At 46.7% G+C, this 23,216-nt stretch overlaps 14 protein-coding genes across 14 annotated transcripts; 7 read left to right on the top strand and 7 right to left on the bottom strand.

Annotated features, from left to right (window-relative positions):
- Positions 1 to 184: 184 nt before the first annotated feature.
- Positions 185 to 373, bottom strand: N7481_012921 (uncharacterized protein; the record flags this gene model as incomplete). The annotated part of the gene is made up of 1 exon (XM_057272140.1): positions 185 to 373. One exon carries the CDS (start codon positions 371 to 373, stop codon positions 185 to 187), a length of 189 nt encoding a protein of 62 aa, XP_057116328.1.
- Positions 374 to 927: 554 nt separating this feature from the next.
- Positions 928 to 2,154, top strand: N7481_012920 (uncharacterized protein; the record flags this gene model as incomplete). The annotated part of the gene is made up of 5 exons (XM_057272139.1): positions 928 to 1,110; positions 1,161 to 1,197; positions 1,253 to 1,320; positions 1,375 to 1,748; positions 1,800 to 2,154. 5 exons carry the CDS (start codon positions 928 to 930, stop codon positions 2,152 to 2,154), a joined length of 1,017 nt encoding a protein of 338 aa, XP_057116327.1.
- A 753-nt stretch (positions 2,155 to 2,907) lies between these two features.
- N7481_012919 (MscL family protein) lies at positions 2,908 to 3,704 on the top strand (the record flags this gene model as incomplete). The annotated part of the gene is made up of 4 exons (XM_057272138.1): positions 2,908 to 3,044; positions 3,114 to 3,314; positions 3,397 to 3,541; positions 3,597 to 3,704. 4 exons carry the CDS (start codon positions 2,908 to 2,910, stop codon positions 3,702 to 3,704), a joined length of 591 nt encoding a protein of 196 aa, XP_057116326.1.
- A 108-nt stretch (positions 3,705 to 3,812) lies between these two features.
- On the bottom strand, positions 3,813 to 5,095 carry N7481_012918 (alpha-hydroxy acid oxidase; the record flags this gene model as incomplete). Its single annotated transcript, XM_057272137.1, has 3 exons — positions 3,813 to 4,519; positions 4,581 to 4,900; positions 4,956 to 5,095. 3 exons carry the CDS (start codon positions 5,093 to 5,095, stop codon positions 3,813 to 3,815), a joined length of 1,167 nt encoding a protein of 388 aa, XP_057116325.1.
- Positions 5,096 to 7,214: 2,119 nt separating this feature from the next.
- N7481_012917 (uncharacterized protein) lies at positions 7,215 to 7,703 on the top strand (the record flags this gene model as incomplete). The annotated part of the gene is made up of 1 exon (XM_057272136.1): positions 7,215 to 7,703. One exon carries the CDS (start codon positions 7,215 to 7,217, stop codon positions 7,701 to 7,703), a length of 489 nt encoding a protein of 162 aa, XP_057116324.1.
- A 937-nt stretch (positions 7,704 to 8,640) lies between these two features.
- N7481_012916 (Dabb family protein) lies at positions 8,641 to 9,123 on the top strand (the record flags this gene model as incomplete). Its single annotated transcript, XM_057272135.1, has 3 exons — positions 8,641 to 8,706; positions 8,767 to 8,907; positions 8,968 to 9,123. The coding sequence occupies 3 exons, from the start codon at positions 8,641 to 8,643 to the stop codon at positions 9,121 to 9,123; spliced, it is 363 nt and encodes a 120-aa protein (XP_057116323.1).
- Positions 9,124 to 9,607: 484 nt separating this feature from the next.
- Positions 9,608 to 10,203, top strand: N7481_012915 (uncharacterized protein; the record flags this gene model as incomplete). Its single annotated transcript, XM_057272134.1, has 2 exons — positions 9,608 to 9,866; positions 9,923 to 10,203. The coding sequence occupies 2 exons, from the start codon at positions 9,608 to 9,610 to the stop codon at positions 10,201 to 10,203; spliced, it is 540 nt and encodes a 179-aa protein (XP_057116322.1).
- A 213-nt stretch (positions 10,204 to 10,416) lies between these two features.
- Positions 10,417 to 11,303, bottom strand: N7481_012914 (SDR family NAD(P)-dependent oxidoreductase; the record flags this gene model as incomplete). The annotated part of the gene is made up of 2 exons (XM_057272133.1): positions 10,417 to 11,227; positions 11,293 to 11,303. 2 exons carry the CDS (start codon positions 11,301 to 11,303, stop codon positions 10,417 to 10,419), a joined length of 822 nt encoding a protein of 273 aa, XP_057116321.1.
- A 670-nt stretch (positions 11,304 to 11,973) lies between these two features.
- Positions 11,974 to 13,614, top strand: N7481_012913 (MFS transporter; the record flags this gene model as incomplete). The annotated part of the gene is made up of 5 exons (XM_057272132.1): positions 11,974 to 12,123; positions 12,185 to 12,312; positions 12,379 to 12,529; positions 12,610 to 12,656; positions 12,711 to 13,614. 5 exons carry the CDS (start codon positions 11,974 to 11,976, stop codon positions 13,612 to 13,614), a joined length of 1,380 nt encoding a protein of 459 aa, XP_057116320.1.
- A 368-nt stretch (positions 13,615 to 13,982) lies between these two features.
- Positions 13,983 to 15,487, bottom strand: N7481_012912 (sugar phosphate/phosphate translocator; the record flags this gene model as incomplete). The annotated part of the gene is made up of 6 exons (XM_057272131.1): positions 13,983 to 14,306; positions 14,376 to 14,883; positions 14,963 to 15,080; positions 15,162 to 15,167; positions 15,262 to 15,329; positions 15,402 to 15,487. 6 exons carry the CDS (start codon positions 15,485 to 15,487, stop codon positions 13,983 to 13,985), a joined length of 1,110 nt encoding a protein of 369 aa, XP_057116319.1.
- Positions 15,488 to 16,091: 604 nt separating this feature from the next.
- On the bottom strand, positions 16,092 to 16,775 carry N7481_012911 (VOC family protein; the record flags this gene model as incomplete). The annotated part of the gene is made up of 1 exon (XM_057272130.1): positions 16,092 to 16,775. The coding sequence occupies one exon, from the start codon at positions 16,773 to 16,775 to the stop codon at positions 16,092 to 16,094; it is 684 nt and encodes a 227-aa protein (XP_057116318.1).
- Positions 16,776 to 17,878: 1,103 nt separating this feature from the next.
- Positions 17,879 to 19,228, top strand: N7481_012910 (isopenicillin N synthase family dioxygenase; the record flags this gene model as incomplete). Its single annotated transcript, XM_057272129.1, has 6 exons — positions 17,879 to 18,037; positions 18,104 to 18,211; positions 18,282 to 18,698; positions 18,744 to 18,892; positions 18,950 to 19,121; positions 19,181 to 19,228. The coding sequence occupies 6 exons, from the start codon at positions 17,879 to 17,881 to the stop codon at positions 19,226 to 19,228; spliced, it is 1,053 nt and encodes a 350-aa protein (XP_057116317.1).
- Positions 19,229 to 19,332: 104 nt separating this feature from the next.
- Positions 19,333 to 21,226, bottom strand: N7481_012909 (fungal specific transcription factor domain-containing protein; the record flags this gene model as incomplete). The annotated part of the gene is made up of 4 exons (XM_057272128.1): positions 19,333 to 19,537; positions 19,600 to 20,169; positions 20,225 to 20,302; positions 20,355 to 21,226. The coding sequence occupies 4 exons, from the start codon at positions 21,224 to 21,226 to the stop codon at positions 19,333 to 19,335; spliced, it is 1,725 nt and encodes a 574-aa protein (XP_057116316.1).
- Positions 21,227 to 21,779: 553 nt separating this feature from the next.
- N7481_012908 (phytanoyl-CoA dioxygenase family protein) lies at positions 21,780 to 22,834 on the bottom strand (the record flags this gene model as incomplete). Its single annotated transcript, XM_057272127.1, has 2 exons — positions 21,780 to 22,725; positions 22,782 to 22,834. 2 exons carry the CDS (start codon positions 22,832 to 22,834, stop codon positions 21,780 to 21,782), a joined length of 999 nt encoding a protein of 332 aa, XP_057116315.1.
- Between the last annotated feature and the right edge of the window lie 382 nt (positions 22,835 to 23,216).

Below are 23,216 nucleotides of genomic sequence, written 5' to 3'. Positions count from 1 at the left end.
GAGGATCATTGCAATATATGAACAGACTATTCTACAGGTAACGCTCCCTTCATAATTGACTCCCGTGGGCTTATGGTTCCAATAATCAAGCAGGGATGTCTGTTTGCCTTCGGGGGCAATTGAGGGCAATTGATTCTGACAGCGGATCGCCTTTTAGTTCACTGCATATTGCCTTTGAGATGTGTCAAGGCTCGCAGATCCAGAAGCCTCTGTGCGATCGTGCGATCGCGAAGATCTCGCGATCCCACGATCGGACGAACCAGATAGCCGGGTTGGATGAGATCATAACATCGGATAAGCATGTCAAGACGAAGATCCCGAAATTCTGCCAATACCCTGCACTCAGCGAAGACCCCCACAGCGCACTAGCCATGGAGGTATGCAAGGTCATTTCTGAAGAGCCGAGGGACAAACAAGACCTCACTAAGTTGCGGAGTGGATGTGCCGACTTTGGTGGCTGGTTGGGGATCAGTAGGGCGCGGACGAGACTCCCCAGAACTTAACGTTCAATTTTCAACACATTGCCCCGATTGAGTCTAAGGGATGTTCTGACTGCTCGACAGGGCTCTTGCAGACATTAAGCGCGATGAAGATCTCGGGCATGGACCGCTGGGCCAGACGTAAGGGCGCGATAGGTCTATTATCCCACTATAGGGTCGCATTGGCAGCACAGCAACACTGGAGAAGTCAATTCTTTGCCGTCACCATGGAGCAGAACATTGAATTTGAGACCTGTCTACCATGATCTAAACAGACTATCGGGTTTCTGCGTGGCTCCGAGGCTCTCCTGTTTTATATTTATTGATCGAGGCGCTATCCACGATATTCAACTTCCTTGGAAAACTTCTTTTATTTAAACATCTCCTAGGACATCAACCAAGGGATAACACTTGATTGTTGTTATACGCAGACGCACCTACATTTACCATGGCCGACTCAGCTTCGCAGACTGCAGCTGGCTATGACCACCACAATCTGCGCCATGTTGTTATCACATCGACCTGCTTCGCCTTCATCCTTTCTACGGTGGCGGTTGGATTTCGAGTCATCTCACGGAAATTGAATGGAACTGGTCTATACCTCGATGACTTCCTAATTATAGGAGCTCTGGTGAGCTTTTATGTAATCCTTTTGTTGCTTTCAATTGCTAACCAGGCAAGTTTTTCGAATATGGAATTTCTATCGCTGGAGTTGTTTGTAGGTTTCACACAGTCCTGACCGCGTGTATGGTCTACGATATTGACTTTTGCAGTACTCTATAATGGACTTGGAACACATATTGTTTACGTGAAGCCCGAACAGTTGGTTGTCTACTTGAAGGTACGTTGTATATTGTAATTTCACCAATCAGCGTATTTTCTGACTCCTACATAGACCCTCTTTACCGGCTCGATCCTCTACACCTGCTGCATTGGCTGCATCAAACTTTCAATTCTCATGCTCTATCGGCGATTATTCCCCGTTAAGAGTATGAAAATTATGGTCTGGATCGTCTCCGCTATCGTCGTCCTATGGGCCTTTGGTGGTATCCTGGTGGGCTGCTTCACCTGCATACCGACGGAGAAGCTGTGGCACCCTATGATACCCGGAGGTTGCTTAAACATGGGCAAATTTTATTATGGACTCCAGATCCCCAACATTGCGACGGATGCAATGATTTTATTCATGCCCATGCACACTGTCTGGAAACTACCTATCTCCCGTGCCCAGAAGGTTGGCCTGTCGGGTATCTTCGTCGTCGGATTATTGTAAGTCACCCATTCTGTAGAAAATTAGTTATGAAATCTAACAAGATATAGGACCCTTGTGTTTGATATCGTTCGTCTCGTTTCACTCATCGAACTTTCCGAGGCGGGCGATGATATTACCTACACTCAGGTCAACCCAAGTGTCTGGACATGCATTGAGCCGGCCGTCGGTATCGTCGCTGCCTGCTTGTCTAACATGCGACCCTTGTTCAAAGTCATGCACGAAAGAGTCTGGTCACGCTATGTCTCGACTAATGCTAGTAGCCGGGACGATTTCGTTGAGAAGAACAATGAAAAATCATCTTGGACTCGCGACACACCCAGTCCTAATGGTACAACTGTGCACACTGCTACTAGCACCACTCTCTCGAACGAGGAAACTCGTCACCCCGATAGCCCGGCATGAACTTGAATACCTAACGAAGCGGATACCCTCTAGCTGGTGTTTATAATACCTTGGAATCTCATCAATAGCTTGCTCGGTCTTGCATGTGTATTCTTACATTCAAGTTTCTATTTCATACACCTGGCACTGGTTATTCTGACCTATAATTTCCTAGCCACATATTTATCATACCTCTTTACAATGTCAATTATTTGATTCGAGAGTATAGCACGCAAACTCAATTCACTTGTCTAAAATACGCCCGAGTGCAGTACTAGTAGCTAACTCGGTAGCAACTCAACACCCCCTCCTCAAAATTTCGGTCCTCAATAGATGATCCTTCACCGTATTTCACATGAAGGACCGGGGCCGCTTCTGGCGGGGAAATAGCTCGAGAAAGTCTATTTTCCAGCGACATCCATTCCGGGCTCCTTACGTGTAGATAAAGAACGATCATACCTCGCGAAGGCAGGGAGTGTGACGCGCACAGAGAAGCCATTTGCGCAAGACGAAGCTATGGGCAAGCGTCGATCATGGAAAATCTATCAGCAAATCTCCAAATCAGAACTCCCATTGGCCGTGACAACGAGGCATCTGAGATGTCCCCCTCTCTGCCAAGCGGCACCAAATCCCAGCCCCTCCCGCCCCGACGCCCACCTGACTAGCAGCCATGCACAATGACGCGAGAAAATCTGTGCGAGAACTGATCCCGGAGAAAAATAAAGAGCCCCCCCATATACCACGGCAAGGTCACACAGCATCTAACTGTCAAAGATGCGTGGACTCGATGAAAGTACCGATGTGTTGATTCGCGTCGGACACACGGCAAGCGAAAAGGTCAAGGATGGCTTGGGCGCCTTTGTCAATTTTGCGGCGCGGGATAATGTTCTTGAAGTCGCGCTTGGTTTGATGTTAGATTGTTCCCCGAATCTAATCTAAGCAGGGATCTGATTTGCAGACTGACGTCCTCGAAACTACAGAATCGGTAATGCATTCACTAAAGTGGTGACCTCGTTCGTGACGGATGTCGTTCTGCCGATCGTCTCTCTTCTGCCGTTCTTGAATAAGAACATGGATCAGAAATTCGCGGTTCTGTCCAAAGGTCCCAGTTATATCCACGGTCAAGGCTACAATACGGTGAAGCAGGCCAGAGACGATGGGGCTCTCGTGCTCGCGTGGGGGTATGTTGGCAGCCCCTGAGGTCCCGGAATTGAATATCCATGCAAAACAAAAGCTGGACTGCTGTTCTGACTATCAAAACAGTCTTTTTGTTGAAACGATCCTCAACTTCATGGGGGTCAGCTTGACGTTATTTGCAGTCGCTCACTTATACATGGCCGTCTCACACAACAAAATCATTAAACCCACCGTGAGATGCAGGTACTGCAAAAAGTATATTAGCGTCGAGGTGCGACTACAGTCCCTCCCTACCTTCCTCAGTCTATTGGCTTACCACTCATCAGGCTAAACGTTGTCTTAACTGCTCAAGCTGGCAGGATGGAAGAGAAGACTTGCCTGGGGAGCAGGAGGACCAGGACGATGATAGTACTCTTACCGGCGATAGAGCGTAGTCACCTTCATTACCAAGGAGCAATCTCTAATTCAAGCTAGCTAGATTCCCAGAAGAAATTGATACATATTTGATTATCTACAAAAGTCCGATTATGACCGTGAAAAAACTAAATCTTGCTCAATCGACCTTCCACAGAGCGCCTCATCGACGCCTGGAGAACATCCTTGACATTCACAGCCCCAGACAAAGCCATGGTACGAGAAAGCTCTCGCTCTAATATATTCATCACCGTTTCGACACCATTCCGACCATTATATGCGAGCCCCCACAACGCCGGTCGGCCAACGAGCACAAAATCAGCCCCGAGTGCCAGCGCTTTGAAGACATCGCTTCCATGGCGTATTCCTCCGTCTAGAATGACTGGAATTCGCCCTCTCACAGCTGCAACAATTTCAGGCAATGCTTGAATAGTTGACGGAGCACAATCTAATTGGCGACCGCCATGGTTAGAGACAACAATGGCATCAACGCCGTGCTCAATAGCAAGCTGGGCATCCTCCGGCGCCATGACTCCCTTCAGAATGATTTTCATCTTCGAATTCTGTCTTAAAAAGCTGATGGTTTCCTTCCATGTAAGAGAAGCGCTATTTGCCCCGTCTCCAATCGCTCGACGGATCTCGCGTGCGTGCTTTGCCGAACGCGCATCCATTAAGGTGCGATTTGAAGTTGGCTTGTCTGCCTTTTCTCCATAATCATTTCCAATATTGGCCAGGTGGAGACCTTTTGGAAGAACCAGTGGAGTCTGTCGCTCATTGACACGGTTACCAAGAATCGGCGTGTCAACCGTGAGAACGAGCGCTTCGTACCCCGCAGCTGCGCGAGAATTAGCTCCAAATCCTGAATACCGAGGTAAATGGACCGGGTTGAAACAAACCTTCTGCTCTTTTGATAAGAGGTACGCTGAGATCGAGCTTAGTTGCTAGATATAGCTGGAACCAGAATGGTGTTGTGGATCCCATTTCGCGATTGATAGACATCACATCTTCCAAAGATGTGGTGGAGTTGGAGCATAGAGTGAGGTTCAAGCCCATAGAGGCAGCTGTACGGGCTACATCCATCTCTCCTTCACCTCCTGCTAGTCTTTGCATTGCGCTGGGAGCGATTCCAATGGGGAGAGGATATGTGTGGCCTAGCAACTCCGTCGATATATCCACTTCAGCGACATCACGAAGGACACGGGGTAGAACAAATAGTCTGTTCAGTTTGGTTAGCATTCGAATTCGATAGCAGAAGAAAGCCGAGAGAATACCGATCAAAATCAGTTCGATTTCTCTCCACCGCTGTCTGGTCATCCGCACCACAGGAGTAATAATTGTAAACATTTGCTGGAAGCTTTCTTCTAGCAATGGCTTCCACTTGATCGATGGTAATGGGATCTTCTTCAGCCATATTGTTCGTGCTCTAATATGTGAGAGTCGAATTAATGAAAATGATAGCAGAAGAGGGGAAATTTACATTTTGGTTGTCAAATTTCGACCGGAAATTAATCCGGTAGAAGCCCCGAATATTGCCGTCGACTGACCACCTCGGCAGCATTGCAGACTTGGCCAACACCGAAAATGCGCGAAAGACCAAAGATAAATGATTGCCTTGCTGGGGTGAGATAAAAACAAGCTCTGTAAAACTGTATGAGCTTTATGGTGGTTAATGAACTACTAGAAGCTCGAAACCGTCATAAACTATAAATTCGAAGGTTTATAAGAACTATATTATACCGTACTACTACGGTATAGTAGCAACTAGTAGTTCCTACTACTACTGTAGAAGTATATAACTACTGTAGAAGTATATAACTACGTAAAACCCAAACAGACTGTAAAGGTGGAAGGGGTCGACTACTAGTATATACTAGTAATACTATAGTAGCTTCTACCTCGATCTAAATATTCCGAACTCTTATTCTTCTATAGTACTACTACCATTCTACTGCTAATTATCTAGCTTGTCAGGTAAATCTATCCGAATAGACGAATTCTCTTTATTATCTAACTTGCCCTTACTAACCCCAGTTAAGGTCAAGACCAAAATCAAAGAAAGGTTTGGCGGAATAGGGTACAGTTTAGCGACCTTACAAATCAACATAAAAAGTTTCTAGACATGTTAGCTAAGCACTGGCAGAGTAGTAGCAATAGAGGTAAGTAATCGTAATGGTACTAGACAAATAGTAGGTAAAATGATAAAACTTAGTAGCTTTTTTTTCTCCGACGGCGATGTTAAATAACTCAATAAAAATTCGATATAACTGGTGTCTCTGTTTGCTTGACACAAACCCCCAAGAACATCGGGGGCACATTAGATTTGGCGAAGATGTATCCAAATTTTGCATGGTAGAAACATATTAATCTAGGGTTAGAAGATGCCATTGTCCAATAAGCAAAAATATTCGTCGTTTTAGCAACGGTCTGCAAAATTATGCGCTCCAGGTTCATGAACCGGGAAGCAAGATCGTTGGTCCGGTCCTAGTTCGAAAAGTTGGAATCTGGGACCCGTATGGTCCGACTCTAGATTCCGGCTTGCAGAACCAGAACCGCACCATTTCGAGGTCAAAGTCGCGCAAACAATATAACGGTTAATATCAATAGACTGTGTCAAATTGCGGAGAACTTCTGAAGAGCGCGGCTCATACCTTCCTTCGCTATAATTGCTTAGATAAGCCACTACGTCAAATCAGGCACATACAAATACTGCAAATCTCCAATGCTATAGGGCCGGAGTCGCCGAAACATACCCCAATTTCAGCCTCCAAGCTCTTCGTCTCGGGCACTCTATCTCCACTTCTTTATTCCAAATATCATACCGCTGATCTATCTTTTTCCCGGCCAGGTCACAACTGGAAATCTATCTACTAAGGATCTGCCGGCCGAAATACACCCTTCATTTTCTCTGTAAACTCTGCCTTTTGTTCTTGAACACTTCCTGCTTGGGCTGATGCCTTAATGAAGCTTGACTTGCATTTCAATGAGCATTGAAGCTTATGATAGAGCACAACTTATCGCAAAAGCCTCCCCAGGTTCCCGATTGGCTTGTCCTATGTCCGGATCGCTTGAAGAAAAGTAAAAGTCGGTAATAGTTGAGATCATCGTTCTCCACGTTATGAACAGATTGAATATTGATATTCCATTGAGATGACTATTACGGATCTGACATTGGGGGCCAGTTTCACTGCAAGAACCTTAATTAGTAGGTTGGGCCAGTAAACACCAATCACTGCAGATGTTGATTGCCAATGATTAGTCTGCCAAGGCCAGGGTCAACCCGTGCCAAGGCCAACCCGCAAAGTTCTAACACGAAATAGTTGGGGGCAGCCTTGGCACGGCTACGGCTTTTTTATATTCTTCACGGACAAAGTACTACTATCTCTGATGTCATCTTACCCGACTAGGTATGGAAGGGGTGCATGACCAAATTAGGGGACTGATAAGTATATAAAGAATCTCTTCCCCGCGGGTAATAGCTCAAGAACCACACAATCTACCAATTCAGCTATACATTCAACCCCCAAAACATCATGGCTCCTCTCCGCAACACTCTTATCTGCCTGATGGCCGCATCAACCGTCTATGCCGAGCACCTCAGAGTCGTCTGGTCATCTGGTCACTTCTCATCAATCTCCGGCCCCATCGGCGGCAGCCAGAATGGCGGATACAGCGGCTTCGCAATCCTCAATGACGCAGGCGATGCTGTCTACGATCAGGCCAACCCTGATGACCATGCACCCTGCTACCTTGGCTCCGGCCGCGAGTTCACCATTGAGGGCGACTGCTGGGCCACCCCACGCAAATTTCAATGTTCGGCTGACTTCGGAGGCCAGCCTCAAAGCTGTGCGGTCAAGGATGGCGACGGTAATGTCTTGGCCGAGGCCGACGCACAGAAGGATACTACTTTCATTGGTATCGCTATTGGTATCGACTCTAGCTGTGTTATCGAATTCGATTCTGACAGCGATGGCTGCCCTATTGATGATGGCAACGGTCCCCTTCACGTTACCTCCGGATAGATTGTGTTGCGAAATTGCAATGCTTGAAGGATAAAAGCAAATTTTGCAACTCGTTCCTGTATTATGTTGAGAAATGCCAAGGTATCGAATGTGAGGGAAGACTGAGGTTGAATTTGGTAAATAGTTTCTTTGTGGCTTTCTCTTCCCTTTTCTCTCTGTCTCTGCTAGTTCACCAAAACAATACCATATGTCTTTCTTATTTTTCGCTCTTGTTAGTATCTCACGGATTCAACGCTGTTCCAGACATACAGGGATGGGTAGATGGATGATTTTATTTATTCTGACCCCTCAGAATTGAAACTTCTAAAGTTGAAGCGATATGCAGGATACAACAACTATGTACATATATCCAAGTGTCTAGATTGAGTATCATGTAATCTTGTAGGGGCTATTATCGTAATCTTTAGTTGCAAGCTATATGTACGAAAGTGAAAACAAGGAGTCCGGCATGTGTTCAAACACACTTAGCAACTTAAACAGAAGCCAGGAGATCCATTTCTACGTAATACTCTCAAAAATTCAAGTTTTCTTTTTGCTTTCTATGTCTGTATTATACTGTCAACATTGTTGTTTGATATAGGCAATATAGTACATGCCCCACTCTATGATAGAGCACTTCACATTGATTCACATTGAGTCTATGTCCAAAGCAGGGCCATTCAATAGTTTCGGAAACGTCATGACTGATTCAAAGTTATTTGGTTATTGATCATGCATATCATCAAATGGATTTAATGCCTTTAAAAAGGGGATATTTGTACGTCAAACTGTACTATGAGGTGGTAATTCCACTAACTTCGTTACGTAACCTTCAACATACCCCGCCTGCCCGCAGTCTCAACCCCGACTACCTTCAAACACAAACACTTCTGCCTCGCGTGATACATTTCCCAAGTAGCTTTGTTCCGTGGCTGTACAGCAAACTCTAGGCAGCACCATGTCGATCACTCACGTTGTTCTCTTCCAATTCAAATCCGGCCTCGATGCCCAAGTAATCAAGGACGTATGTTTGGCAAATCTCGTGGCTGTGTTGTGATGCATAACTCGATTGACATTTCCAAAGGTCTGTACGCGCATGCTCGGTCTAAAAGATAACTGCGTGCATCCATCATCCCAGAGGCCATACATTAAAGCATCATCGGGGGGGTATGGACAATTCACCCGAGGGTATTCAGGTGAGTCTACCAAGCAAAAGGCCCTTTTTGTGAATGAACTTTCTGCTATATTCCATGTATATGAACTCAACCGGATCGATTACCTCTAGGGCGGTATCACTCATGCCTTTGTTGTTGAGTTTGAGAACGCGGCAGACCGAGACTATTATTGCAAGGAAGATCCCGTGCACCAAGAATTCGTTCAGAGCCTAGGTGGAATCATCGAGAAAGCCCAGGCAATTGACTATACACCTGGTGTCTACTAGCACCTGTTCGGAGTTGTTACTGGGAACTTGAAGTGGAGGTAAAAGATATCCCGGGTTTGGCTTCAATAAATGACGTCATTGGGTTATGCACGCATTTGCGCCAGTCTTGAGCCCATGTCTTCTATCCAGCATTACTAGGTGTAAATTACTAGTTTCCAATATTCAAACTGGGCCCTGTACAGGCATCTGAAACTCTGCTATTTATAAATGCATAACTTGTGGAGTGTGAGTGCAGTTGCCTGGGACGATCATCTCTACTACCAGTGCGGGAGTCGGGAATTGATAGTGTGCCGACAAATGCAGGGATGTGTCAAAGGCGGAGTATTCCGAAAGGGACCTGGTTTTGAATTTATAAAGACCCCTTCACCCAACTTGAACGTCTAACAGACAGAAAAATACATTTTCTATTCTATGAGAACTTGATTTCTACAATACAACCGCTGGATTATCTCGTGTCCAAGATTTTGATCTTCTCTACTTCACCATGCGCACTTCATCTTTGCTCTATATCTTTGCTTTCACATCCTATGTGGTGGCTGGAGATGTAGATGCCAACGATCTTCCATCCCAGTGCCAGGACGTCTGCGCCCCCGTCGTCAGCTTGACCTCATCCTGTGACAAGAAGACCAACGACGATGATACCGCCGAGCTGAACTGTATCTGCAAGGACTCTCGAGCAGCAAAGAGCCTACCTGAATGTGATACCTGTATCTCAAAGTACAGCAAGGACGGAAGAGACAATGGTATGTATGCTTTCTGGCATGATACATTGCCGACAACGCCAATTAACCATAACTAGATGCAAATGACCTTGTTCGGTCCTGCTCATTCACTACCACTGAGTACACTGCTATGACCACTTCTGGCTCGGGAAACTCCACCACCTCCGCAACCATGGCTACAGGAACTGGCTCAAGTGGTAGCAGCATCGTGACTGGAACTGCGTCCTCTTCGGGTGGCTCAACTGCCTCCAATGCCAATGCTGCTGCCACAACGTCCAACGCCGCAGTCAGCCACTCTGATTCAAATAACAACATCATGGGTGCAGTATTCTTTGGTTTAATGGCTTTCGTTGCTTAAAAAGAGGTCGAATATTATCTCAGAGATATTTAGTACTGTATTTGTTTTTGGGGAATCTGGGTTCCTTTCTCCACTTTCATGCCATCAACGATTTGTGTCCGATTCTTGAATTTAACGTCTTCTATGAAAAGAGTCAGAGCACTCAGGTATACTCAATAACACGATTACAAACGCGAAGAACGTGATGTAGAAGACCACCCAGTTCCAGTAGATTCAGTCAACCCCCCCATCAATAGCCAGATTCTGACCAATAATATAACGAGCAGAATGGCTCGCAAGAAACGCCACACAATTAGCCACATCAAAAGCATCTCCCATGCTTCCTTGAGGAATATTATGATCTGTGATTTTCTTGTGTATCTCGCGATCCTCTGCCGATTTGCTATTGCCTAGCATTTCCAACAACGGCGTATAAACCATCCCCGGAGCAATTGAATTAACCCGAATTCCCTTTGAAGCGTACATTATACCAGTCACTTTGGAAAAATGGATAACGGCTGCCTTAGCCGATGCATATGCGACTTGGGGTTTGCCGAGATATCTCATGCCTGCAATAGAAGCATTATTGATCACAGCGCCGCTGCCCTGTTTTTCCATAATGGGTAGAACAGCATTGCAGCTTAGGAACACTGATTTCAGATTCAGCTGAATCTGCGCATCCCATGCTTCCTCTGGCATCGTGGCTGGGTCTCCTGTTTTTGTTCCGCCGACGTTATTCACGAGGATGTCGATGCGGCCATACTTGGATGCTACCTCGGTGACGAGTCTTCGAATATCAGTTTGAGAGGTCGCATCGGCTTGCACGGCTTCGCAGTAATGCCCATTTTCCTTGATGTGTGATGCGGTGCGCTGTGCTGCTTCTAGGTTCAAATCACAGGCGATTACTCTTGCGCCTGATGCGCTGAGAACTTTCGCGATGGCAGCCCCGTTACCCCAGTATTTCGATGTTGGGTCGCCGGATTGGCCTGCTCCTACGACCAAAGCGACTTTATCTTTGAGGTCTGGGTAAATAGCGAATTGTTCCCTGTATTGGAATTTCAAACTTAGCAATGGCGCTCATTTTCGGTGGAGTGGGGGCTATGATATCACCTGTGAGCCATATTGCGCAAGTTTCTATGGGGCAAAAGCAACTGAAGAGCAGAAGAAAGTCCCGTCCATGGGTTTGAGAAACAAATTCGCGCGGAGGATGATAGTGTCCTTAAATAGCTGAGCCAGAGCTTCGGGGCGTAGCCGGTGGGAGACCCCCACACAGCTAGTACGTTTCGCTGCACTCTCCGATGATTGCGGATAAACGGTAAATGATATGATTGATTGGCCTCAGAAACTTCCTGCAGCACTCGTGTCGAGCCTAGTCAATTTTGAAAGTCTCATCCAGCACTTCCCCGCTCGGGAACATGCCGGCTACATAGCTAGTGGTCGTGGGGCCAACAATACGTCTCATCGCCCTCTGCAATGGAAAGAAAAAGATAATTGAAAATATGAAGTAAAAGAGAATACTTACAATATTGCGTTGTTATGTCTTTAGTCATTGAAATCAAAGATTCATCACTCATTTGCTTGAAAATAGATACCCAGCAACAGCCAAGACTATCAATTTGTCGGGAGTTGTCTTTCTCCGCATTTCCCCAGATTGATATTCTCTACTAGTAGGACTGACTGCATGCCACATACTCCGCTAATCCGGAGAGAAAAGCGATAAATAAATGGGGAATTTTCTTACCCTCCAAGGCCGCCCCCCTCAATGCAATTTTCTCAAAGGAGCATCTCACCATGTCGCAAGTTATCAATGATCTCAAAGTAGAGGCCTCTCACGATGAACACGCCATCGATATCGACCCTGCCGCCGAAAAACGGCTCGTTCGAAAGATTGATATGTATCTAATGCCTTCAGCCTTTGTTCTTTACCTATTCTCATACGTTGTACGTGGTGGAAAATAATATCATACTGAGAAGCACTCCCTTACTGATTGATCTTACTTAGGATCGATCCAATATCGGCCTTGCCAAAATTGCGGGAATGGAAGATGACCTCAACCTGAGCTCGGATCAATATTACATTGCGGTTGTCATATGGGTGATAGGATATACCATAGGTGCGGTGCCTTCTAAGTATGGACTTCCAACATTTTCTCCGAGTCCTTCAGCATGAATAATAACCGAGTTCCTCATCCACAGTATGATTTTGGCACGCACCCGTCCATCTATTTTTATTCCTGTTATTACCTTTGGATGGGGTTCCATGGCAGCTTTGATAGGTATTGTGCAGAATCAGAGCCAGCTGATTGCCCTACGATTCTTTCTGGGAATATTTGAGGCTGGTTTCAGCGTAAGATCACCCCCCGATGCTCATTGAAGTCGAATTCGAAGTCGAATGAGGTAGCAATTGCTCACTCCATTCCATAACAGCCCGCAGTCATCTTCCTCATTTCTACCTGGTACCGGAAAGGAGAGCAGTAAGTCACTATGAAACCAGCGATAGCGAGTTCAATCGGCTAACCATATCCCAGATCCAAGAGATTCATCATATTCCTCACAGCCGGGATTCTCTCCGGGGCATTTGGAAGTGTCGTTGCCGGCGCAATCACATCAACTTTAGACGGTGTACACGGTATACGAGGGTGGCGGTGGCTTTTCATCGTCGAGGGCGTCGCAACAGCAGGAATCAGCCTAATCGTTCATTGGACGTTGCTTGATTACCCACACGCCAGTCGCGGCTTGACAACAGAAGAGCAAGACCTGGCGCAGAAACGGATGGTCCAAGATGGCGGAGCCGAATACGTCGAGGACTCGGGTCAATCCATTCTTAGCGCTTTTCTAAAAGCATCCTGCGACTGGCGCACCTGGCTTCTCGTTCCGGCGTATATGTCGATTCTCGGAGCCTTGGCTATCTCATACTTTTATCCGACTCTGGTCGATGGTATGGGGTACGATTCAACGGCAGCACAGTACATGACTGCGCCCATATACCTCGTATCGCTGGGGGTCGCTCTACCGGTTTGTTATTTCGCTGACCAAAAGCCTCATCTCCGGGGTAAATTTCTGGTAGCGAATTTATTGGTGGGTATGGTATTTTTTGCTCTCACGGCGGGTATTCAGAATTATAAGGCGAGGTATGTTTTCCTTTGCTTTATCAATATGACTATTTGGACTGGGAATGCATTGGGCCTTTCCTTTTCGACGACGGCGTTGGCGTCGGTTGATAGGGATGTTCGAGCTATCATGTTGGCTATGATGAATGGTCTCGCGGCCCTGGCGCAATTATATGGGAGTGCTTTGTTTCCGGCTGAAGATGCCCCGGAGTATTTGGTTGCCTTTTCGGTTTTTGCGGGTACATTTGCTGTCGGGGCGGTTTTTTATGCGTTGGCTGATTTTCTCTTCAAACGATATCCTTATGAAGGCCGTCGGGGGTGATTTTGTGCGCTTAGTGTGGGGTGGTCACTTGAAGTTTCATCACAGTATTATTTCTCTTAATGTGGTGTCAATTGGTTATACCAAGGCTGCCAGGCGGATGAAAACCCAATCATCAGAAATCCAGATAGAAACACAGCCTGCAAGAAATTGCCTTCGCCTTAAATGTCCAATGACCCGTGATCTATTAACCAGCCAAATTTACATGCATTCTTTCCGCCAAGCAAAACAAAAGCACACTCTTCTATCAAAACAGTCAAAAAGAAATAGATGGTATAATATCGAAGCTGCACCGTGGCACACTGAAGCTTTTCCGTGCAAGTTCAGTGGAGGCCAGGCCGTTGGTCACAGCTTGGCTTGTCGAAGCTTCCTTAGTTGGTGACCTTGGCGGAGGAGGGAGCGCCAGTGTACAGGACAAGCAGGATGATGGACAGAGTAGCACCGGCCATGATACCCTTAGCCTTGGCAGGGTTGGCGCGGCGGTACTCGCCAACTTGCAGGCGAACATCAGTGGTGAGAGAGTTGATCTTCTCAGCACCGAGCTTGTAGTAGACGAGACCAGCCAGGGCGATGGAGTAACCGAAGAACTGCTGGGGGGTGACGGGGTCACGGAAGATCATCATGGAGGCGCAGACCAGGAGGATATCCTTCAGGATACCGGCCATGGTGAGGACAACAGCGGAGGTCTTGCCAATCTGTGGAGGAGTTAGCGATTTTTTGTCTTGGGAATCAGTTGGTTGCTAGTGAAGGGGAATGTTTCTTACCAGGAGAACGACGGAAGCGTTGAGCAGGAAAGCAACGAGAGCGTTGGCGATAAGAGTCATGATACCGAGGCCGTAAATGTCGTTCATAGTCATGCGGGGGACGTCGGAGAAAAGAGCGATGACACCGTTGGTGACGGCGCAGGCGGGAGCGTAGTAGTACAGGGAGACAAGAGGGTCCATCTTGAACTCAGCGGAGCTCAGCAGACGCTGGACCATGACCAGGCGAAGAGCCTCGAAGATGATACCACCGACCTGGATGAGGAAACCAATCATGTCAAACTGGATCTCACCGAAGGAGGCGATAACAACACCGACGACGATGATACCGACGTTGCCAAGGGTCTTGAAGTTGGCGGGAGCAATTCCAAAGGCCCAGGTGGCGAACAGGGTAACGACGGCGTTGGTGGCCTTGAGCATCTGGATGAAGGAGACACTCAGGTAGAGGTAGGCCAGGTTACCACAGATCAGACTCAGAGAGAACATGATACCGATGGGGACAATGGCACGACTGGATCCAGCGATTAGCGGCTGAGCTACATTACATGCACCTGTATGGCAGCCACAAAGCTTATTGAGAGGGGACTCACGTGTAGGTGGCAGGGTTCATCGGGACCTTGTGGCGAGAGTCAAGAATGGTGGTGCAGCGAGCCAGGATCTGGGTCATCAGGGTCGCGAAGGCCATGTGCCAGGTGGTCAAGAACAGGGCTATAGAGGGTGTTAGAATTGGGTATTCAATTCGAGGGGAGTTGTATCGTCAATTGGTGATCTGATTTTCGGTGGACTCACGGAAGTCTAAAGAGGAAATTCGGGTTAGTTGTCATGTTCACACAGGATTTGTTGCAACTGGCCCTAGTGAAGGGCTCCAGGGAGAGGATTCTCAACTTACTGAACTTGGCACTGTGCAGGACCCATTTGTTGAACAGAATGACGCTGGAACTCAGGGCAATCCACAGACTGGGAGGAGTAGGTTAGCAACTTGGGAACTATTGGCAATTGCTTGGGCCAGGGGTGAGCAAGAGAACGCACGCAATGTAGAAGGCGGGGTGGATGCCATCGCTCTTGGAAGCAGGAGCACCGTTCTCAAGCTTGCGTTCATCCTTGTTGTTGGCCATGGCGAAGAGTCGTGATAGCTCGTAAAAGAGTGACTGAGGTGAGTAAGTGAAGAGTGTAGATTGTAGATGGGAAAAATGCCATTGAAGGGGGTCATGCTGAATTTAGGGGCAAACGAAAGATCGGCGTGGGGCGGTGACCCCATTTGGTGGGATATGATTGGTCCACAGCCAAATTGGTACACGTCGACGCGTGGGCCCTCCGTTTCGGTTTCAGGTTTTTATCTGGCCTTTTTTTTTCTTTTTTCTTTTTTCTGTTGGTTTTGGCTTCAGGGTCTAGTGCCACACTCTGTCTGGACTCCAATGCCCCTTTTCTCAAGGCTTACTTTCTTTCGCCTATCGCCTCCTGACGATCCACCTCTACGCCATAAGAGTACTCCGCTACTCTCGCCCCCATCCTCTTTATCAAGCAATCTGTACTCTATATTCGTATCCAAATCTTCAATTGATTCATTTATCTACCTCTACCATACCGGAGACGCCTGTCACATTAACTAGTGACCCCCTCAATCCTTGGCACGATGTCTCCAGTTTCATATAATGTGCGTCATCCGCTACCTAGTTCGCCCGCAAAATCTCAATCCACAAACTCCACCTACTTAACCGCTTAAGCGTCTTGCTGCTGAATCTCCACCAAGTTCCCATCAGGGTCTTCCAGAACCAAAAATGTCTCAAACCCAATAATACTCTGCGCCTTGACAAGAGCCTCCTTAGCCGCAAAATGCTCACCCGCAAACTCACCAATCCCAAATGCGTTCTGCATCCGGCCCGTATGCGCCGTAATAGGAACCCCCGTTTTCTTAATGATCGTAGCCCCCTTCTCTTCGAAATATTTTTCCGCCTTTTTAATGTCTGGCACAATGAGTCCGACATGACCAAAGGTGTTGGTGCGTTGGGTCGACGCCTGTGGATTATCATCCGACACGTTGAATTGTACGAGCTCAATGAGGCCGGCCAGGTTGTTCTTGTCGCGTAGAAGTTCTGCTCCGGTCTGGTATCCAGTGCCGTTTCGTCCGCCTTGAGCGAACCCCATATAGGTCACGGTGAACTCGGGCGTCACGTGGGCATCGAAGAGAAGTCGCATCCCCATAATGTCTCCGTAGAAATGTTTCATCCCAGTGAGGTTCTTTGTTACAAGACCAATATGGTTGATGGCAAAGCCAAGAGTCGCTGCAGGTGCTGGGCCGTCATTGCCAATAGTAAACGGACCGTTGGTGTTGTCAATGTCCCGGGGAACGCAGGCGTAGGCTAATGAGCCTAGCAGCAATGCAATGCAGTATCGAAGTAACATGGTCAAATGCATCAAATAAAAATAAAGAAAAAGGTAGGGTATTTAGGAATGGACTGTATATCAAAGAGGAGCGGGCTTGATGCTTTTGAGTTGTATATTCCCAATGATGATATCTCGAGGAATCTAAGATCCTTTTATATTTTTTCAACTCATACTCATTTATCAAGTCGGGGCCACGGACTATTAGGCGTACCGCCAGGCTGACATCCTTTTGCTACTATATTGGCAGTGGCAATGGCGTTTTTATGCAAACCTGCTATGAATATGACATCTGCCTTCGTTGCTCACCTCTTGGCCGAGACACGGCGGGGTGCTTGGAACTTCATATGGCGAATCATGGTGCGGTATTGTAGATCAGATCCTGGATTAAGAAGCAATGCTAAAATGGCCCCCATAACTCTAAATTTGCATGCTTTTGTGAGAACCCTTGAAGAGACAGTTTGATTGAAGGTGAAAGAACACAAATCTACGCAGAAAATACATCTTGAGGGCTCTTCTGTATACGCCGGACGATTGCATATTCAGCTAAAGAGGCTCGCAATAGTTCTCAAAATATTTCGCTACGATGATCTGTCTTGACTGAGGCTGTACCTACTCCTGCAGGGCTGACGTCTATTGCCAAGCGCTGGGTCGGACTCCAAGCAGAAACAAATGCGCTCCAATCAGCTCAAAGCAAGAGTGCTAATCTCACCGCTCCGCCCTTACTACATCTTATCTAGTTCCAAGTTGGTTATCTCCTCTTTAGACTTTTACTGTCTTTTATTTTTCTAAATCGGGGCTTGATGGCTTGGTATAATGGAAGTGAATAATATTTTTGTTAGCACGTTGTGGGGGCGATAGGTCTACCCAGCTGGTACTAGCACTTTGGGAAAGAACCCAGCACCTCGAATGCCTTGCCTTGGTCAAAAGTATTTCAAGCCGTGTAACGTGACATTGTTCATGGCCCTAGTTCAAGAGATAACTCCCTATCGAAGCCACTGAGGTGGGCGGTCTACGAGAGAGAAGAGGAGTGAGGAGTTTATCACCCCGCATCACTCCGGCCCCCATTCCAGATCACCTTGCAAGAACATAACTTCTTTGCCTCCAACACTCCGTGAATAATTATGGACATAAACCTAGTGGATGAAGACAAAGCATCGAACTGCGACCACATCCCCATCATCGACTTATCGAACATAGATAGCCCAGATGTCGAGAAACGCCAAGAACTTGCTCGAGCAGTCTACGATGCATGTACCCGTGTTGGTTTCTTTTATATCAAGGTATGTGGGTTACCTTGTTTGATAAACATCGCATCTTTGGCTCTAAAATGAATGGTTTGATAACAGAACCACGGCATACCCGAGCACTTGATCAGCGAAATCCATGATGTAGCAGAGAGATTCTTCAGTCTTCCAAGTAAGGAGAAGATGAAGGTCTATATCGGAAACTCAAAGGTTAATCTACTCCAATGAAAATAAGTGATATACAAGAGGGGAGAAAACTCAAAATCTCGTTTGTTTGCAGAAATACCGCGGGTATAGTCCTATCGGTGCTGAACGGACCACAGGCACAGATGATAACCCCATCCCAGAGGAAGAAGCAGCTGGTGTCCTTTCCGAGGCCTTCGTGATCGGCTATGAAAACGCGCTTGATTTTCGAAAATCCGAGAATGATCAGTTGCCTCTTGATACTTATGAGCTATATGGCGACAACCAATGGCCTCATGGTGAGACCATCCCTGGTTTCTCCGCAACCTACATTCAATATTGTGCCACAGTTCTTGAGCTCTGCCGGAGAATGGTTCGGATTTTTGCACTTGCGCTAGAAGTTCCGGAAGATTATTTCGACTCAAAGATTAGCAATCCTGGCGTCATCTCTAGAATGATGCATTATCCTGCTCAGCCAGTGGGAGACCCACGTGAAGGGCTTGGGGCCCATACAGTGAGAATTTCCTTCCGCTCCTATCAACTTCGTTACTGACGAAAGGAAAAATCTAAGGACTTCGAGTGCTTCACTATACTTTCTCAGGATGCGGTTCCTGGGTTGCAAGTCTTGAATCACAACGGCGAGTGGATTCTAGCGCCACCTATTCCAGGTACATTAGTTGTGAATATTGCCGACTGTTTATCGACTTGGTAAGTTCAACATATCACACTTTTAAAACGAATCATTCTGACACGGAATTATACTAGGACAAATAAGAAGTTCAAATCTACGATTCATCGAGTAGCAAATCTCTCGGGCGAAGAACGCTACTCAATCCCTTTTTTCTTCGGAGTCGACTACGACGCCACTGTGTCTGTTCTAGAAAACCACACATCAAAGGAGAATCCACCGTGTAGAGAGCCTTTCAAGGCTGGCGATGTGAGTTCTTCATGATAAAAATATTGGATGTGGCGCACGGAAACTAATCCGCCCTCTAGTGGGTCCGCGAGAAACTATCCAAGGCATATCTGCCCTACGAAGGGTGATATTATTATGAACTTGAATATGACCACTATAGGCTATTTATATAATCCTCACTTCCAACGCAGAAACAATATCAGCCGGAATCAACAATTTTTTTATATCATTCTTATAATAAAGTTGCCACAGAGAGCCGCAGCTTCTGCCGAATGGTCTTAAAAATGCTCAATGTAGCGTCTGCAGCTTCATGATGACGTGCCCAGGGCTCTGTCATTTCTATAACCATGCCAATTAGCTCGTCAAAATCCGGCACGAGTGAGGTGAGTGATGGTGTTGTTTTTGCCATTGAAACCACGAAGACAGCAGCCAGAAGGCTATAATAATGATTATTAGTATTGAAGTGTATGCCGTTTTATAGGCGGGATGGAAAACTTACGCCTGTAGTCTCAGCCAAGTTGAATGTGTTCTTCGCCCAAGAAGTGGGACTGATGCGTGTAGCAGCTTTCGACAACTGTCTACACAGGTCTCGCAATTTGCCTTGACATATTCCGATAAATGATCTTTACGAGAAACTGCCGCGAAGACAAGACATGGACGAGAAATGATATGTTTTGCCGCATGATATCTTGTACGTAGTTGAGTGTCTTGAAGATCTCGCGAAGTCGGGCTTTGGAGATCTGGCTTGATGGATTCGGGCAGAGAGTCGAACCACGCTTGGAGTTGCCGACTTAGCTCGATATTGACTCCCTCAAGCGATGCGATTGAAGGCTCGTAGCTTAGTCGAGACCCATTGGTGAAGTTTCCTCGGTAGGATGATTTGTCTGGATTGAGTGTCTCGGCGGAGTACATTGTGTTATGGATGCGATTTAAAAGTTTCCGGATAGAGCACATGGCGAGAAACATGAGGTTATTTCGCTCATTTGGATCTGTAAATTCGGGGAATGATAATCTATCGACAAGAACTTCGATTCCACTGCGAGGGAAGTGAAACTCCGCGAGATCGTCGCTGTGATGTTTCCGATATTTAGCTATTGATGCATTGATACCGAAATTATGCTCACCATTCAAGAACATAACAGCCCCAAGCAATTCGGTTCAGTAACGCATGCTTATTCGAGGGAACACTCTTCTCATTCAGACTGAAACCATTAGCACATAATCCTATACAAAACGGAAGGACTGGATATCTACTATGAGTAAGTCAGTTGGACAACGGTAGAGGCTGTATGTATCAATCGCCATGCTTGAAGTGGTCTTCCGCTGTATCGAAAGTATAAGGACGCATAGAAGAATGTCAGCGGGACAGTCTGATCTCTTGAAAAGAGTGTGGTTTGCCCGGCCATCAAAATTTGATATGCATGGGCAAAATATTCTGCGCCGATTCCGGTCAAAGATGATTCCATATCAAACAAATCGTTATGTCTTGAGAACGTCTCCCCCAGTGCTAACACTGTGAGACATAGGGCAGCACCAATCTCACCGATCTGGTCATTAGCTAAGAACTGCTCGAGCAACTGTAAAAATGGCTCCTTTTCCAGAATAGGAAACTGAGAGTGTACATGCGTAAAGAAATTTGAAATAATCAAATTCGTTGCGGGTATATCTAGATTCAGCCGCTCAATAATCGTAGACATTGCAGTTCGCGGTGTGAGAAAGGGTATCTTGCGCTCAGACTCGAGCAACAAAAAGAAATCTTGCGAATAGTGACCAATAAGTTTTCTAATTGGATCAAGTCCTAAAAGATTTCCAGTTGGTGTTTGGTGACCTAATGGAATAAGAATTGGATCGTTTTCCATGTATGCTTGCCCGATACCGGGGGTCATCAACACAGGGCCATCGGCGTGAAGAGAACCGGGTATAGATTGAAGGCTTTGTCTTCGTGTCTGTGAGAATACCACGGAAGGACTAGCAAGCGAAAAATTCACCGTATCCCGATTGGAATAATCCGATAACACGCGATCGGATAGCGTAGTGATCACTGCAGTCTGCTTCTGGACAAGACTCTCCAACCGATCTAAACGAAGCAAGAGTTCTGCTGATATATCACTCTCAGACCTCCGCATATTGTCAGCGGTTGTTGCTATCTTTCAACTTAACTTTGAATTACCTTTCGCTCGTATTCTCTTGGTATTCGCACTGAGCGCCTGCATTGGCGCAAAACCCACAAGCGGGCTTCTCGCCGTCACATTTTCTTTTTCTAAAAAGAGTCAATGGGCTAGGTCTAGGCTCGCAAGACCAGCTTATGGATTCTTGCTTACCGATGCCTGCAGAAGGTACATGCAATCGCGGCGCGTTTTCGAGGGAAGTCCATCTGGCTGCAAGGATTCTTAAAGGGAAGGGAGGATCGGATCTGGGGAAAAGGTGGGGCAACTTGTTTGGCGGAGATTGTTAGTATTACTACGAGTAATATATTAGTTACTAGTACATTCTAGTACAAGTAACGCCTTATTAATCATCTTCTGCATAGTACAGTAATGCCGAGTTCCCTTCATTTTCGTCAACTTTATTCAATCTCAAATTTCACATAAGAAACTAAGCTGTATTCCATCAAATAGTTAGAACTTGTCCTACTTCTGCATTACCAGACTGGTCAACACCTCTGCCTTGCCCAGACTCTCAGTAAGATTTGAGACCCGCCAATTGGAGCAAGCGATCGGAATACTCAGGCTCCTCAAGAGGCTTGGATCTATTGCGAGGATCCACGCTCCCATCGTCGAAACAAGCTTCTCTCTCACGAATGACAACATTATCATGTGCCCAGTGAGTGGTTGCCAGGAATGAATCAAATGCCTCTCTCTTCCGCTCAAGGGTCTCTCGAGTAGCCAACTTCGCCGGTGAATATGACGCGTAAATAACCGTTCTAATAGTGTCGCTATCGGCCGTGGGCTCACCACCCCAGTGCACTGTGCGTGAGTCCCAGACAATCAAGTCACCAGGCTCGGCAAGTACTTTGATGGGCTTCATACCGCGAGACTCAAACCAAGCCATTTCATCCTCACTGATGAAGCGAATATCCCTTTTCTCCCACGTATCTGCTTCTGTTTCCGTGTCAAGGAAGTTTTCCATCACGGTATTCGATCTCGGAAGCACAATGAGCGATCCATCCTCCGGACCGGCATGGCTCAGGTTGATAATTCCCTGAACGCAGTGCAGACCTCGACGCAGGGGCGACTGATCCACATGGGGCCAGGGCTTGAGGGCAGACTTATCCTCCCTATTGGGTAAAGTCACATTCAAGGCATCGAACGATACTAGTAATTCATCGGTACCCCAGATCTTAGAAAAGGCGTCCAAGATCTTAGGCTCCATGCGAGCCTCCCACATGAACTTCTCATGGACCACCGAGTAATGCTTGAAGGTGTTCACTTTGCTTTGTATGGGTAGGTTTTCTGTTGTCCAGGTGGAGCGGTCTTGAAGGTCGAGTGGAGTGCCGAAGGATTGTAGCCAATCTAACGCCTTTTGTTGGTAATATTGCGCCTTTTCAGGGTCAATCGCGTTCTTGATCACGGCGTATCCTTGCGACTGAAGGTCATCTCGCCAGTCCCCGTATGGGCCTGTGAGGCTGATAAATGGTAAGTACCTGCACTAGTAGATGTAAGACAAGCCCAGAAGCCTCACCTGAACGAAGACTTATTGAGTGTACTGGTGGTAGTAGTACTAGTTGAAGACATTATGGCTGGAGTTCTGGTAACCGTTGGAACTTGGTTTTGGCTGAGAACAAAATCCCATATTTATGTTGTTGAAAAATTTACACATCTCCTTCATGGGTCCTGTGCAAATTACCGGCCACGTAATTAGCACATCAAAAAGCACAATACTCCTCGAAATGCTGAACCCCGCGGCGGGTAAACGGGCCGCCGACCCCTTCGTGCGAATTTAACTGGTTGTTGAAAAAGGTGGGCCAGTCAGCAACAATTGGCATGCTCCAATGTCTAGATCATGGTATGTGATTAGTTATTACTAGTAGAGGGACAAGACGGGACATCTTATGCCAGAGATCCCGATACTTAATAGTCAAGACAAAATCGCAATATCATGAGTTAAATGGTCATG

This window comes from Penicillium waksmanii, assembly GCF_028829765.1.
Source record: "Penicillium waksmanii strain IBT 27052 chromosome Unknown utg000010l:1.0-3698451.0:1.0-3701458.0, whole genome shotgun sequence".
Taxonomy (NCBI): Eukaryota; Fungi; Ascomycota; class Eurotiomycetes; order Eurotiales; family Aspergillaceae; genus Penicillium; species Penicillium waksmanii.
This window is presented reverse-complemented; position numbering and strand designations above follow the sequence as displayed.